General features: G+C 34.4%; 1 protein-coding gene across 1 annotated transcript in view; it reads right to left on the bottom strand.

Moving 5' to 3' along the window:
- The window catches only part of Btbd8 (BTB domain containing 8), a 91,211-nt gene that overhangs the window by 40,335 nt on the left and 32,939 nt on the right, over positions 1-17,937 (bottom strand). The window contains exon 5 of the mRNA XM_010644931.2: positions 5,640-5,729. Coding sequence (XP_010643233.1) covers positions 5,640-5,729 — 90 coding nt within the window. The remainder of the gene's footprint in view (positions 1-5,639; positions 5,730-17,937) is intronic.

Here is a 17,937-nt window from a genome sequence, read left to right as displayed (position 1 = left end):
ATATATATATATCCTGCATAGTAACAGCTACCCAGTTCCAAAAGAAGCTGCTAATCAGGCAAAGCAGGCACTGCTGTTCTGGTATTGGGAATGGCTCTCACTTGAACTTTTTTCTCTTCAGAAAAATGAAAACAATGCCATTTACAGAATGAAAAGGACCAATATTAATGAGCACTACATACTATGTACCAAGTACTATGCTAGGATTTCTTTTCCAAACTACATCTCACATAATCCTTTCAACCTTAGGAAGCTTAGCAAAGTTAAGGAATATCCCTAAAGTATTATAGAAAATCCCTCAAGAATTAAGTTAGGACTACATATAGTGCTTCCTGTAAGGACACCAAAGCTCATGATCTATTATACCACATTCCCCATAGAAACATCTATTTAAGTTTATAATATGCTGATGGGAAAATGACATTTACTTTATAGACTATCTTGTTATAAAAATTTATAAAAATGTAGTTTTTTTGAAAAGTAAAATTCTTTAATCCCCTTCATCTTCCAACAGCTTTATAAACCATAATACTAATACAATTTTAGTTAGCAATTTGAGACAGTTAATTTGATATATAATACAACAGGTAAAAGAAAAACATATAGCATTCAGGTGATAATAATAAAGTATACAGGCACTATCCATCAGGAGGTAGTTTTACCTTTCCCTTTAATGTTATGAAACCTTATTTTATCAAGCAAGATAAAGGAGTTGAGTAAAAAAGAAATGTATCAACTGGATGTAGTGCTTCAGGCCTGTAATCCCAGCACTCTAGGAGGCTGAGACAGGAGGAGGATCACCAGATGGAGCCCAACCTAAACATTGAGCAACTCAGCAAGATCCTGTCTCAAAAGTCAATCAAGCAAGAAAGCAAGCAATGGGCTGGAGATGTAGCTCAATGTGAAGGGCCTGGGTTCAGTCCCCAGTACTCGGGGGAGAGGGAGAGAAAAGAAAAGGGATCTCATTTTCAGTGTCTTAGTATTAGGAGTAAATCAATTAGCAGTGAGTCTCCACTGTCAATATAGGGGTTCCATACATGACAACACAGTAAGAAATAGAGCCTTGTTTTAACACAAAAGTGAAGGGAAAATACTGTAAGAGGGTGGACCTGATCATGGGTGGCAATAGTACAATATACGGCTTGCTTACTTGGATGACACTTTGAAACTAATTTAGTTACTTCTATTTAGCTTACCGTGAACAATCTACTAAAATTGGTTAGCAGTAGTCAAGTTATACTATAAGAGGAAAAATTTATCTACTACCTTCATTATAAATTAATGATGGACGAGTACAGATAAGATAGAGAGGGACTTCTGGAAGATGAGAGCAGTAAGCAGCAACAAATCAGCCTCTCCAAGATTTGGAATCTAGACACTAAAATAGCAGGGGAAAAAAAGAAAGAGGAAGGTGGATCTCTGGAACCCAGGAAGGATCTCATGGGAAAACTGGAGCCTACAGGAAAATTGAAGAGACAGCACACAATGAAGAAGAAGGAAAGGGCAACTTGCATGTTCTTTCCAGCTCCCAGTTTGTGTGTGGCTCACGAGGAAGAACAAATTTACAGACATAGTGAAGGCAGGTGACTCCAGAGGTCTTCAGGGAGAAACACACCAGTAGAACCGACCAGTGGATTGTGTGATGAGTGACTCCAGCCCAAGTACCTGCCATATCCCCTGGAGAGCGTACTTTGTTGGACGTCATTTTAGGGAGGGTCCGACTGAACCCAGGACTCAGCAGCCATGGGTTGGCTTTATCTCAGAGCTCTGTGTTATATTCCTACACCAACTGGGTAAGGGACAGCCATGGCAGACATCTGTGGTCAGGAAGCCATGGTTAGGCAGGCAAGAGACACCCCAGGGTAATAAGCTAAATGACTCAGGCTATACCCCACATCCAGAATTAGCCTAAACCCTAATTCTACTGGCAGCTTGCTGACGATTATCCAGCATGGACCTGGGCTCTGACTGCCTTCTTTGTCTACCACTGAGAGCAGGGACCCGTCTTGAACACGGCCACAAAATAGCAGACTCAGGGAGATAACCACAGGCTTGAAGTTACAGAGAAATTTCCTCCTCCTCTCCCCCTCCTCCCCTTCCTGCTCCTCCTTCTCTTTTTTCTTTTTCTTTTTGTTGTTTCATTTGTGTTTCTTAAAAACTATTTCTGCTTTATGTGAGTGCGAGCACTGTTTTTAGTTTTGTTCTCTTCTTTCTCCTTCTTCTCTTCCCTCCTGTATTCTTCAACAGTTTCCTGGGACTTGGGGAATCTTCCTTTGTCTTTCAGCCTTGCTTCTAATCTCTTTTTTCTTTTATTTCTTTATTTTTCCCTGTCCTACTTTTTAAATTTTCTTCCCTTACTTATCTTTTACTTTCACTCCTTTCTCCCCTTTTTTCTCCCCTTTTTCTTTTACCTTCTATTTCCTGTCAGTTTTTTGTCCTACCTTTACTTAATTCTACAGACATCTTTATACTTCCCAATAAGATCCTTTGTACCACTCTCGTGCTTCCTTTTTATATCACAGAGTTCAATGTTTCAGCATTTTCCTTTTGTATCCCCCGTTTCTAAATCTTAAATCTTTAATAGTACAGCCATAAAACTTTGTTAATCTTTTGATAGTAACTCTGTATAATCACTGTTAGATTCTTTTTTTACCATTAGCAGAAATATAAATGCAGTACATATTAGCTGTAAGTCAATCTGAATAAAAGCAGAAGTTGTTATCCTAATTCAGACAAAGGGGATTTCAAGCTAAGACTGATCAGAAGAGACAAAGGAGGTCACTAATGTTGGTTAAGGGAACAATTCAAAGTAAGAGTTAACAATTATAAACATATGCACCAAATACTGGTGTACCCAACTTCATAAAACAAACACTAATGTACATAAAATATCAGATAAATGTCAATACAATTGCAATGGGTGACCTTAATACTCCACTGTCACAAATGGACAGATTAACTAGACAAAAAAATAAACAAAGAAATATGAGTTGACTCTAACCTTCAAACAAATGGACTTAACAGATATCTAAAGAGTGTTCTATCCAACAACTGTATATACATTCTTCTCAGCAGAACTTTCTCCGAAAAAGACCACATATTAACCAATAAAACAAGTTTAAGAAAATGCAAAAAATTCAAAATTATCCCATGCATATTATCAGACCACAGTGTCCTGAAACTAGAAATCAACGGCAAAAGAAAGAACAGAAACTATGCAAACACACAGAAATTAAATAATAACCTTTTGAATAATCAATAACTCATAGATTACAGAAAAATTAGTTTCTACACTCAAACGATAATGCCAGCATGATACACCAGAAGTGGGAAGTTCATAGCAGTGAATTCACACATCAGGAAAACAGAATAAGCTCAAATAAATATATATAAAGTATGAAATAAAATATCAGAGACAAATAAAGACAGAGAGGGAAAAAACGATAGGGTAATCCAGTGCAGGCTGTGTCTAAAAGTGTACCTTGACTGAGGACAATTATCTCACATGTTTTATATGTTCTTTGGCCTAGTAGTCTGGTTTTCAATCTGTATATATGATAATTCACTTTATAGGGTTTTATAAATAAATGAATCTGATCCTGGCAAAATAAAAGGGGGAGGGAAAGGGGAAAAAGAATTGGAATATGTTATATATGTACCAATTCCCTACAGTGAATGAAATCATTATGTCCTAAAAAAAAAAAAAAAAAAAGAAGAAGGTAGGGACCAGCAGTTGATACCACTATTTCTTGTTCATTGACCTGCTCCTAATAAACATACCTCATATTTAAAAGTCTGAGCATGTGGAAGTTTAATCTGATCAGTTCATGAGCACTGATTCAGGAAGATTAAGAAAAGGAACTCCCCTTGCCTTTATTTCTATAGCTAAGCTTAGAGGTCATCTTGAAGTAGGTAAAACAGACAAAAATTAAAAGGCATTCATTTCTAAATGGCTTTCTGCTTAAATCCCAAATCTCAAACCGTATGTTCCCTAACATACCTAAAAATAAATTGAGGATTCTATGGGGTAAAGCTTGAGAATCACTGATTTAAACAATAGAAAAAGCATTCTGAGCTTAAAAAAAAAGTCAACGAAGAAATATCTGAGATAGTTCAAGAGCACATGCCAATAAGAAACTTTCTAATTTCTTCAGTGACTATGGTGGAATGAACCATGAATTAATCTAAATGTGATTACATTCAACATAAGCCTTTTTTTACTGGAGAACAATCTTATTATTATTAACTAATCTTATTTTAGTTATCTGTAATATGTGAATATACCTTCTCTATCTCAAAGATTGATTCTAAATTAAGGAGTATAGTAAATGGAGAAGAAACAGAAAAAAAATATATATTTCTTTGTACCAGGGATTGAACTTGGGACCTTGGGCTTGCAAGGCAGGCAGTGGCTAAATCCCTGGCCCATGAAACAGAAAATATAAAATATTATTGTCAGGCATTATTACTACTCAGGGTAGAATCTTTTCAGAGAGATAAACAAAGATGTATATTATAGGTATCAGATAACTAAAACTGGCACTAACCTACAAGAAACTAACACTTTTCTCCAGGAAAAACATCAGAGATATGTGTTCTCTATAAATTACTTTCTTCTGCAGAGGAATAAAATCCCATAATCATACAATTCTTTTGACCTTTGTTTCACTACCCAGAATTATGTCATTCTAAATGAACAGCAAAAAGATGCGTGCAGAGACCAACTAGTGTTATTACTTTATTTAATTTTTACTAAATTTGGTTTTAGTAAAAGTGGATTGAAAGTTTTTAAAATATTTAAAATAGATGAAACAGAGCTCTTGGAAAAGTTTCCAAAATTACACGAAAGGGATTATCCTTAGGACTGGCACATCAAGAGCTTTGGCTTCTGCTGGCATTGCCATTCCTATATTCAGTATATATTTTAAATACATCATAATGGAAGAGATCTCATCAGTAGGATACATGTATCTTTCAAGTAGTTTTTAATGATAAAATTTTACCAAAAGATCTATCTCTATATACCTTTTATTCACAGGATAATAAAACTCTTTAGTCTGGCATTTAAAAAACTTCCATAACCAGCAACTACCTATTATGGACTGAATGTGTCCTCCCCAAATTAATACAGTGAGCCCCTAACCACTGGTATGGCTCTATTTGGAGATGAGACCTTTGAAAAATAAAGTTTAAATGAGATCATGGCATGGAGACTAGAGTGGACAGGATTAGGGTTTATAAGAGAGCCAGTGAGCTCTCTCGAATACACACACACAACATCAAAGTCATGTGAGCACACAGTGAGAAAGCAGCTGTTTGCATCCTAATACCAGCCATGTTGATCAACACCAGCCATGTTGACATCTTGATCTTGGACTTTCCAGGACTGAGAAAACAGCTTCTATTGTTTAAGCCACCCAATTTGGGTATTTTGTTACAGAAGTTTGAGCATATGAATATACAATCTCTGCTACTAACCGTTCCCTAATGCCTCTTACTTCAGAAAGTGTGCTTTGTTGAATTCTACTAAACATGAAACATTTCCCTGAACATAAAATCAGATTCATTAAAAAGTGCTTTATATGAAGTATTATTTGCAATCACTTGTAGTCAGGTTGCCTTTTAAAAATTATGCTCACCCTTGAAGAGTAATGTACTCTTGGGAGGTTTCAGCCCAACAGCCACTCAGCATTGCAGCAAAGTAAGTAGATCTGGCACTTAAAATGGCCCTAAATGAAGAAAACACAAGTAAATATGTTATGCAAAATATGATTTTAATGAACTGTTCATCTTTACCTCTTAAAACATAAAAATCTATTTGTCTTGTTTATTTTCACTGGTTGAATTATTGTAACAAAATACTATAATAATCCAACCAGTGAAAATAAAATGTTATAATAATCTAACCAGTGAAAATAAAATACTATGCCTAAGTATTTTGTTTGTTGAAAACATTAATTCAAATGTCCTTATTTTTTCTGAGGTCTCTGTAATTTTAATAATAACAATTAAAACTATTTCTATTACTAAGAGACTAATATATCACAAATGGAAAAATAAAGACCAAAGATGTTACTTAACATGTTGAGGAAATAGCAATGAGAAAGAAATTACAAATATTATTTGAAAATTAAAATTTTCAAAACATTAAAAAAGACTACAATGAAGAATTTCAAGTTCCAGTTCAGAACTCTAATTGTACTCAGGAAAGGATAATTCCTTGGGTCTGAGACAATGACAAGAGAGATTTTTCTTTTCAATTTCTATTCTTTCTCAAATAAAATGTTCATTCATTCATTCTTTAATCCAACAAATATCTGTTGACTTCTATTCTGTCCTAGGCATTATTCTAGGTCTTGGGAATACAGCAGTAAATGAGATATACAGAATACTGTTATAGTCCAAAGGAGGACGAGATTCAAGAGTGAAAAAGGAGAAAAGAAAGATAGTTCTAGCAGTGGCTTACTAGGTTATCTCAGACCAACCTTCCTGCTGAAAACAGGTAGGAAAGATGTTTATATATATTTTATATTCATACATACACACACATATACACACACAGCTTGGTACCTTGGTTCATGAACTTAATTTGTTCCATGATTTTGGAAAAGATGACCACATTTCTGTTTGTGTGGGAAAGATGGCCATGGTTGTATTTGTCACCCAAAGCCGAATTTGCAAACAAAACCAAAATTTTGCCAAATGCTTGTTTGTGAGCCAAACTGTTTGCAAAGAAAAGTGTTTGGGAACCATATAGGAAAGAAAACATGATTTGAAGGCATCAGAACACTATCAGGCTGGTTAGACAAGTTATAAGAGGAGACGCAAGCACCTGAAGTAATTTTTTTCACTATCTGAAAGCAAAAGCAATGGTTGAGAGGGTTGAGAAACTTCTGAGGAAACTTCTGACAATCTTCATAGGCACAGAGGGCCAAAGATTAGAGCAAGGAGGAGTTTTGGTGGGTAACCCAGAATTTGAGTTGGACTCCGGAAGGTCACCTCCAAGGATGAAGACTGAACAGGACACAGATCATGATCAGACTAAAGACCAGCTTTGAAATCAACTCAATCCCTGACAAGAACAAATCAATCAACATCTAGTCTGCCATTCACCAGCAAAAGGAAGTCCTGTTTGCTCTAAAATAGCATTCTACAGAGTATAAAATTATTTCTACAAAAGTTCAATAATATATTCAACCATCATCCAAAGATAATCATGAACAATTAAAAAATGAAGGAAAAATTCATTTACACTATTATCAAAAGGTCACAAGGACAATGTATCACAAAGTGTGCAAAACTTTTATACTAAAACTATAAAATATCACTGAGATAAATTTAAAAAGATCTCATGGACTGAGTTTGAACCCTGGTACAAAAAAAAAAAAAAAGATCTAATGGAGAGCAAAACTGTGCTCTTGTACTTGAACACTCAATACAACCTTGATCAAGTTATTTTAGTAGCAATTCATGGACTGATTCTAAAAATGTATATGGCAATTCAAAGGACCCATAATAGCCCAAACAACTATCAAATAGAAGAAAAAATTTGAAGGCATGATTTTAAGCATCCGCATTGTATGTCACTGACTAGAAAGCAAGAGTCATCAATATAATGTGATATTGACAAGGAATAGTCATATAGGTCACTAGAACTAGATGGAGAGTCCACACAGACACACAGACACACACACACACACACACACACACACACACACACAATTGCTTTTCAGCAAAGTTTAAAGTAATTCACTGAGGAAGATGATGAAACACCTGGCTGTTTATAGATCTGAATGAACCTTGACATTTACAGAGAATTAGAAGCAATGAAAAGATCATTTAAGAGCTACTGGACAACTGTAAAAAAACAAATTTAAGACTCATTGGCTTAAAGCAGTGTGAAAAGCTACAAGGCCAACAGTACAGAAAACCTATTCACCAAAATTAAAGCAGCAAACTTTCCAAAACTGGACAATGAGGTAGACACCCTGGCATTGGAGGCATTTGAAACTCTAAATAAGTATAAACAGAAAAGAGCCTCTACACAACATAATACAGTTCAGTTCCCAAAAATTCAGATGAATGAAAGAATATTAAAAACAGAGAGAAACACCAAATCACTTGTTATTCTGATGGCACACCCCTGAGAACAATATAAGATCTCTCAACAGAAATTCTAAAGGCCAGGAAAGCTTGGAATGATGTAATTCAAGATCTGAAAGAAAATAATTGCCCAATTAAGTGAACATATTCTTTGAATCTATCTTTCAATATTGAAGGAGAAATAAAGGTTTGCCAAATAAGTTTAAAGTGAAAAAACTCATGACCACTAGGCTAGCATTGTACAAAACACTTAGCATAATGCTTAACAGTGAGGAAGAGGCCAATCACAGCCACAACACTGGCAAAGAAAAATCACATTGGAAAAGAAAATGAATGAAAATTAAGTAGTGAATCAAACACTAGAAAAACAACAAAATGTCAGAAACTTCTACAAACATTTCAATAGTAAATCAATGTAAATGGTCATAATTCTCCAATTAAAGGACATAGACTGGCAAATTGAATTAAAAAAAAAAAAGGACCCAACTATATGTTTACTGCAAGAAACATATCTGTTGCAAAGCTGTACACAGATCAAAAAAAAAAAGCAAGCAGGAGCAACTATACTCATATCGCTCCAAAAGTACACTTCAAAGTACAATTAGCCAGAAAGACAAAGCAGGCCACTACATACTGATAAATGGAACAGTTCACCAAGAAGTAAAAATCATATTCTCATATTTTTTCATTTCCCGTCTTTCCTTTCCCCTAACCCTCCCACTTCCCCTATCCCTTTGGATCTTTTCTTCCTATTTCACATTATGAATTATTCATTTTAATCCTTATTTACATTTTCAGTTTTTCATATCAGAGAAACTATTCAGTATTTACACTTGTGTACTATTTATTACACTGAAGAGTATGTCCTCAATGTGCATCCATTTAGCTGTGTCTCTAATTTCTTATTATTTTGGCTGAGCAGTACTCCATTTTATAATATGAGAAAAGAAAAAAATGGAAACAAAGTCTCTGTAAATAGGGAGGAGTGAAGGGGTTGAAGGGAGGGCAGGGGAATGGGGAAAAAAATAAGAACCAAGATACATCATGTAAAGGTACAAGTTTCCAATGATGGATGTAAATGTATTGTATACTTAAAATGTACCAAAGAATTTAAGAGAAAAAAAAAATAACAAGACAGATATTTCACAAACAGGAAGGGGACCAAAGATGGAGGGTGGGAAAGGGAAAGAGAAGCAAAAAGAATTGAGTTGTATTATATACATGTATCCACTCCCCATGATGAATGTAATCATTTAGCACTGAAAAAATGTACTAATAAATTTTTTAAAAAGAAATAACAATTGTAAATAAACATGTACTGAATGTTGACACACCCAATTACTTAACAGAAATACTACTTGACAAAAAGGGTCAGAGAAACCCCAATACAATCATGGTGAGGAATTTCAATACCCCATTCTTACAAATAGATGTGTCAACCAGACCACTCCCCCACAAAAAATCAAGAGCTAAATAAACTGGAGTACAGATTAAATGAACTTAACAGACATGTACAGAGTATTCCATCCAACAACAGCATAATACACATTCTTTTCAGCAACACACAGAAATTGTTTGAAATAGATCATATTTTAGCCATAAAACAAATAAACCTAGAAATGAGTAGAGACTTTAAGAGTAAAGACCAAACACCTGCTGAGAAAGAAATCAAAAAAACAATTTCATTCACAGCATCTTAAAAAACACACAAACAAAAAATAAAACACAGGAATCAATTTAACCAAGAAGACAAAAGTCCTCTATAAGGAAAATTTCAGAATGGCAAAGAAATAAATTGAATAAGACAGGAAAATGAAGAGATCTCCAACTGTTTATGCATCAGGAAAATATTGTTTAAATTACCATAATACCAAAAGCTATGGATTTTTTTAATCTATCCAAATACTAAAAACAGCCTTCACAGAAAGTTCACATGGATGCACAAAGGACCCAGAATAGCCAAAGAATCCCTGAGCAAAAACACCAAAGCAGGGGATATCACCTGCTTTCAAATTATACTACAAAGCCATAGCAAAACAGTGTGGTACTGCCAAAAAAACAGACATGTAGACCAGTGAAATAGAAGACACAGACTAACTCATCTCCTCAGCCATCTGATTATTGACAGATGGGTAAAAACACACCAGAGAAAAGACAGTCTTTTAAACAAATGGCGCTGAAAATATTGGATATCTGCACAGAGAAGACTGTAATTAGATTCCTCTTGCCCTGTAGTAAAATAAAATGAAAACAGATCAAAGACCTAGGTTTACGACCAAAACTTTTGAAAGTGCTGGAAACACTTAGGAAAACACTTGAAGCCAGAAGCATAAGCCAAGACTTCCTGAGTAGGTCCCCAATAGTACAGGCAATTTATAGTCAGAAATCAATAAATGGGATTATATAAAATTAAAAAGTTTCTGCACAGCAAAGGCACCAACAGAATGAAGAGACAACCTACAGAATGGGAGAAAATCTTTGTGAGTTAGTGTTGTGATAGAAGATTAGTATCTTAAATATATAAAGAACTCAAAAACATCAAAAGAACAAAAAGTTCAATCAAGAAATGGGCAAATAAACTGAACAGAGAATTCTCCAAAGTACAAATGACTAATAAATATATGTAAAAAAGTTCAGCATTTTTAGCAGCTAGGGAAATGCAAATCAGGACTGTATTTTTTAAATCACACCTCATATTTTCTTCCACTTGGCAACTTTTTTTCATTCTTTTAACAGTGTTTTAAAGATTTTAATTTTAATAGAGTAAAATTTATCAGTTGTTTTCTTTCATGGATTGTGCTTTTGGTGTTGTGTTTAAAACTCATTCTCAAACTTAAGTCACACAGATTTTCTCCCATGTTTTCTTCTGGAAGTTCTACAATTCTGCATTTTACATTTGTCTATGACTTATTTTACGTTAATTTTTACATGAGATATAATGTCTGTATGTAAAATGTTTTTTTTTTTTTTTGCATATAAATGTCCAATTGTCTCATCATTTGCTGAAATACTATCCAGTCTCCTGAGAACTGCCACTGTGTGGCTGGCTATTTGTGTAGGTTTATTTCTGGGCTTTCTATTCTGTTTCATTCATCTATGTGTCACATCTTTAATACTATGCTATCTTGATTATTCTAACTTTGTGGTAAGTTTTGATATGAAGTAGTATAACTCCACCTCTTCCCCCTTCTCCTCCTCCTCCTCCTCTCCCCCCCCAGCATTTTGTTGGCTATGTTAGGTTCTTTGTTCTTCTATATAAATTTTAGAATCACTTTGTCAATGTTTTACAAAGTAGCTTTCTGGGATTTTGGGTAAAATCACATTTTTAAAATTCATAAATTGGTGTTGAATGATATCAAGTGGTTTTCTGCATCTATTTTAATGACCACATGATTTTTCTCCTTTACTTTAACTGGTGTGTATTAGTAATACTGAATTAAATGCACTTTAGTATGTTAATACATGTACATGACATATTCTGATCATTGCATCATTGCTGTCCACTCTTCCCAAATCCCTTTCCCCATCTTTAAGTCTAGCTTCTATTCTAGTTTCCTGGTGTCTTTTACTTACTCATTTAATTTTTAAATTGCTCATATAAGAGAAAACAGTGTTGGTTTAACTTTCTGAGGCTTATTTTGCTGATCGTGAGAATTTCCAGTTCCACCATTTTCCTGCAAATAACAATTTCATTCTTCAGTTTCTTTATTCATCAGTTGATAGGTAGATTTTTCTTCCATGCTTACGCTTTTTTTTTTCCTTCTTTTTTTTTGGTACCAGGGATCAAACTCAGGTTCTTGCACTTGTGAGATGGTGGAACCACTGAGCTAAATCCCTGGCAGGCTGTTTCTTCACTCTTTTAGTTGTTTCCTTTGCTGTACAAAACCTTTTTAATTTCACGTGGTCTCATTTGCTGACTCTTGATATTATTTCTCTTGCTACTGGAGTCCTATGCAGGAAGTTTTTACCTGTGTGTTATGTTTGCCCTATGTTTTCTTCTAGCAGTTTGGAAGCTTTGGGTGTTATAGCTAGGTCTTTTGACACATTTTCATCTGATTTTAGTACAGGGTGAGAGAGGGATCTAGTTTCAATCTTCTGAATGTTATAAAGATTCAACTAGCATTTTTGTGTGGACATAATACTAAGAGCATGGTTGCTGGATCATACAGTAAGATGATGTTTACTCCGTAAGAACCTGCAAAATGCCTGTACCATTCTGCACTTCTAACAGCAATGAATAAGAATTCCTTTTGAAAAATGAAAAAATTTAAACAGTCTTTGTAAATAGGGAAGGGTGGAGGGGTTAAAGGGAGGGCAGGGGAATGGGGAAAAAAAAAGACCCAAGATAGATTACATAAAGATACAAATTCTAATGATGAATGTCATTACACTGTAATACCTAAAATGTACCAATAAAATTAATTTAAAAAAAAAGAAAAAAAAAAGAATTACCTTTGATCATCATCCTCATCAAGTTACTATTGCCAGTATTTTTAAAATTTTAGTCATATTATTTATTTTTAATTTTCATTGAGTTTATTGGTACTTTTTAAGTATACAGTACAGTTACATTTATCATTTGGATCTTGTACCTTTACATGACAGATCTTAGTTCTCATTTCCTATACCCCTGCCCTCCCTTCACCCCCCTCCCCTATTTACAAAGACTGTTTCCATTTTTTTGTTTTCTCATATTTTTTCTTTTCCCTTATTTCCTATCCCCTATCCTTCCCTCTTTCCCTATACCTTTAGCCCTTTTAACAGACATACATATATATGTATATATATACATATATATAACAATGATATATGAGTGTGTATGTGTGTTAACTTTGTATTTCCCATTCATATATCCCATTTGTATTATCTTCTTGGTGAAATTTCTGTTCGTTATCTTTTACCCATTTTGAAATTGGATTTTCTTTTTTTTTTTTTGGTTTTTTGAGACAGGGTCTCACTATGTAGTTGAGACTGACCTGGACCTCACTATGTAGCCCAGGCTGGTCTCGAACTCACAGCGATCCTGCTGCCTCAGTCTCCCAAGTGCTGGGATTACAGGAGTGTGCCACCACACCCGGCTCTGGATTGTTTTCTTGTTTCTTAAATTATTAGATTTTGTATAGAAATCTTTTATCCAGTATGTAATTTGCATGTATATGATTCAAAAATATATACCATACAAAGGATTTCCATACAAAATGCATCCAATTGTATTACGAATAAATGAAATAAAAAATTGAAAGAGGTGGTAGGAAAAAACTATTGTTAAACTGAAAATACCCTAAGTCACAGATGCTTTGCATCAAACCTACTGAACATCTTATATCAGCAACACAATGCCCTACAAAGTATCAATTGTCTACCCTTATGATCATATGGTAGATTGGGAACTGTGGCTCCAGGCTACTTCTCAGCATTGCAAGAAAGTGTCATTGTGGCCTGGAAAAAGATCAGTATTTAATACTTGACATATGGTTTCTACTAAATGTATTAATGCATTTATGTATTAATAAATGTATTAATATACTAAATGTATTAATGCATTTACGTATTGGTGTATTACTGAATGTATTATTGTACTTTTGCATTACTGTAAGTTAAAACATCATATATTAGGGACCTTTTAAACATGAATTGAAAAATTAAGTACTGAAGTTTAAATAAAGTACTAGATGGTGGATGGTGAATGCCATATTTTTCACTGCTGTAGTAGAGTACTACAAACAAGGGGTTAAGACCAGAATGATCCATGTGGAAATGGATTAATGTTGAAGACATAAGTATGAATTCATGACCAGCTTATTATAAGTAGCTACATACAAAAACATTTATAGTTGTATATATTTAGAGGTTAATTATATATAAATATATTTCCTTATTTTGTCAGTTAAGTGGACGTAGAAGAAATGACCACATAGCAGTATACTAATCACTTGTATCTTGATTTCTAATGCCATTTAAAATAAAAGAAACCAAAATCCATTAGAAAAATAGTTGATTCTAGGACAGATGAATCTATAGCATTTTTTAGTACCAGAAACTAAGAAAATGCACAAAACACATATACACCTAATGATGGGGGTGTATGTGAAGGGGACATAAGAACCAACTAAAAGAGTATCCTAGGCTAAAGCTAGAACAAACTGAACAACAAAATAAATAAGCCAAAGTACAAACTGAGCCAAATTACGAGCCATATATGTGACATTTAATAAACGAGGGAGAACATACCAATTTCTTGTGCTGGATTACAAATAATTTATGTAGATACTGTTCTCTCAAGCAGATGGAGCATTATTCACATATGAACTACATACAATGACTTCCTTCCAGAGAGTACTCAATGGAAATGGGAGGTGGATGGGGAGTAACAGTGAAGACACAAGAGGAAAAAGGACCTCAGACAGGTGATCTAGATTAATACAGTGATGTTATGTTGATCCCATGTACCCTTAATATAATGTAATGAAAATGTTCTTTATCTTACTGCATCTTCTCTCCAAAAGCCATAACCCAGCCAATCATGAGAAAAACATTAAACTGGAAATATTCTATGAAATATTAGACTACTATTTCTTAAATGGCCAAGGTTATCACAAATAGGTCTAAAATGCTGTCACAGTCAAAAAGGGCCTCAGGAGACATGGCAGCTATATGTAATGGGATATCCTGGACAAAATCTTAGAACAATAATGAATATGAAGCAAAAACTAAGGGAATTAGAATAAACTACAGATTTTAGTTAATGCAGTGTATCAGTATCGGTTCCTTAGTTAAAACAAATATATATATTTTAAGATGTTTATATAAGATGTTAATAATTGGCAAACTAGGTATGGGAGTATATGGCCTCTCTTAATTTTTCTAAAACCATTATAAAAAAGTCAAATAAGAAAAAATTAGGATTCTGCTTCTACCATAAGTACAGTATGGGATTTGCCTACCCTCAATTAATAATGAGAAAATGAAACAAAAATATAACATGGAGAAAAAGCAATACAGGAGTTTGATAATGAATAAGTTCTATAATCATAATGCTTTTCTTCCTGGAAGAAACTTTTAGTCAAGGCACAGGGAAGACAAGCATAAGCAGAGCTTGGTAGCCTGACTTAATTGAAGAAGCAGATACAGAAGTTTTGGGAAACTGAGCCAGCCGAAATTCATAGGGCAGAGTAATACAGAAGAAGGAGTTATGAAGAGAAAGTAGTCTAGAAATGAGAGGAGACAGTCTCTTGAGCTTTTATCTAAATATAATTTGAACATGCATAGCGTGAAACTCTATGAAGCCAGGCAAATAATAAAGCCAAGGGATCAAGCCAGGTATGGGTGGCTCATGCTGCAATTCTAGCTAATAAAAGAAGCTGAAATAGGAAGATCTCAAATTCAAGGCCAGCCTGGCCAACTTGGTGAGATCAAAATTAAAACAAAACCAAACATTTATGAGGATGTAACTCAAGTGGTAGAGTACTTGCCAAGCATATATGAGAAAACCTTTAGTTTAGACTTTAGTAACACACTCACACACACACACACACACACACACACACACACAGAGCCAAGGGAACTACGACTATGGGGCTGGCAGACATTCACATTTCTTCCATTTGGAAATGAATACTTGGGGCACAAAGAAGAGATCTCAAAAGGTTGTATCTCAGTAGATGGCTATGCACAATTTAGAACAAAGCCTATTCTAGATCCACCTAACAAAGTTTAAAAAGTTCTAAGAACATGAACTGAACCACAATAACTTAAATGCCTTTTAAAGAAAACCAGCTATTTTTTAAATAATGAAGATCATATTCAAATAATCAATAATAAAATATGTCTGGTATCCAATAAAAATTACTAGTTATGTGAAGAAGTGGCAAAATGTGAACTAGAAGAAAAATCAGTAAACAGAAAGTTATAAAAATGAAAAAGATGGAATTAACAAAAATTATTTTAAATTCTCTATAAAAATGTTCAAAAATTATTTAAAATAAGGAAAATGAAGAGAAAAATGTATTTTAAAAACAACAAAAGTCATAGAGATGGAAAATATCTGGAAACTTCATTGTATGGAGTTAAATAATTAGACAGTGAAGACAAGATTGACAATTATACAATAGCAACACAAATTAACCAAATAAAAAAATTGGAATCTTGGCAATCAGTATCAAAGCATCTAATATACATCTGATTGGAATCAGAGAGAGGAAGAGAGGGAACAGTAAGCAAATATGAATAATGGTGATGATAAATTTTCTATGTTTCACTGGGTATAGTGGCAAAAGCTTGTAATCCCAGCACTCTGGGAAGATGAAGCACAATGACAAATTCAAGCTCAGCCCAGGCAGCTTAGAGTTTTAGTAAGATCCTGTCTCAAAGTAAAAAATAAAAAAGGTCTGCGGATGCAGCTCAGTGCAAAAGTCCTGGGTTCAATCCACAGGAAAATACAACAGCACATGCACACACACACGCATACACATGCACACACACTCACACACTATCTAGATTTCATAGAACTGCAAACATATGGATATAAGAAGTTCAACAAATAATAAGCAAGATAAACATAAAACCAGAAGGTATATCATAATCAAATAGCTAACATCTCATTACAAGGACAAAAAAATATAAAGCAGTAAAAGAAAAGATATATCACCATACTGATAAGCAAAACTAGGAATGACCAATTATTTGTCAGAGATAATTAAAGCTAGACAACAATTAAATTACATTCTTAAAGCAGTGAAATAAGTAGAACTTTTAAATCTCATCTGTATCCAGCAAAAGTATCTTTCACAAATGAAGAATAAATGAAGACTGTCCTAGACAAACAAAAGCTGAGAAAAGTCACTGCCAGAAGACCAGTATTACAAAAGATTCAGGGGCCAGGGATTTAACTCAGTGGCACTGCATCTGCCTTGCAAGTGCAAGGTCCTGAGTTTGATCCCTGACACCAAAAAAAAAAAAAAAAAAAAAAAAAAAAAAAAAAAAAAAAAAAAAAAAAGATTTAAAAAAAAATCCTCAGGCTAAAGAACAATTATAATACATGGAAAACCTAGGCTTACATAAAGGACTAGAAAGTGCAAGAAATAGTAATGTTTGGGTAAATATGAAAAACTTCTTTCCTCACTGTTAAATTACTATAAAAAGCTGGACAGGATGGCACACACCCCTGTAACCCTAGCACTTGGGAAGATGAGGCAGAAAAATTGCTGTAAGTTCAAGGCTAGCTTGAACTACAAACGGAGACCTTGTATTAAAAAGCAAAACAAGAAACAAATAAATTACTTTAAAAATAATTATCTAAAAAACAAATTGCAGTATATTATGAGATTTATTATATAAATTGGAAATGTATGACAATAAATATTTGATATTGGAAGGGAGGAGATGAGGTTCTAACGCATATGAAGATGTGTAACACTAACTAAAGCTAGATGGTGATAATAATACATACTGTAAGTCCTGGAGCAGCTAGAAAAAATGGAAAACACACACACAAATAAGCCAATAATGAAAATAAACTGAAATTTACAAAAAAACTTTTAACTCTCAATAGAGAAGGGCAAGAGTCAAGTGTATGCTTTTAGTCCCAGGTACTTGGGAGGGCTGAAGTAGGAAGACTGCACATTCAACACCAGCCTAGATAATTTAGCAAAAGAGTTTGTATCAAAAGACAGGAAGGTTTTTTTTTCAGCTGCCTGCCTGCCTGCCTGTCTGCGATCACCCTGCGGCGTGCGCGTGAGCTCCCGGCCTGTGCGGGAGCCCCCGACCTGCGCGACAACAGACCTGGAAGGCCCCAAAGACCCCAGAGGGGGTTTTTTTCAGCTGCCTGCCTGCCTG

The sequence above is a fragment of the Fukomys damarensis genome, unplaced genomic scaffold, assembly GCF_012274545.1.
Source record: "Fukomys damarensis isolate Sample0158 unplaced genomic scaffold, DMR_v1.0_HiC HiC_scaffold_33, whole genome shotgun sequence".
In the NCBI taxonomy this organism is placed as follows: Eukaryota; Metazoa; Chordata; class Mammalia; order Rodentia; family Bathyergidae; genus Fukomys; species Fukomys damarensis.
The sequence above is the reverse complement of the archived record's forward strand: the minus strand, read 5'-3'. Positions and strand labels throughout refer to the sequence as shown.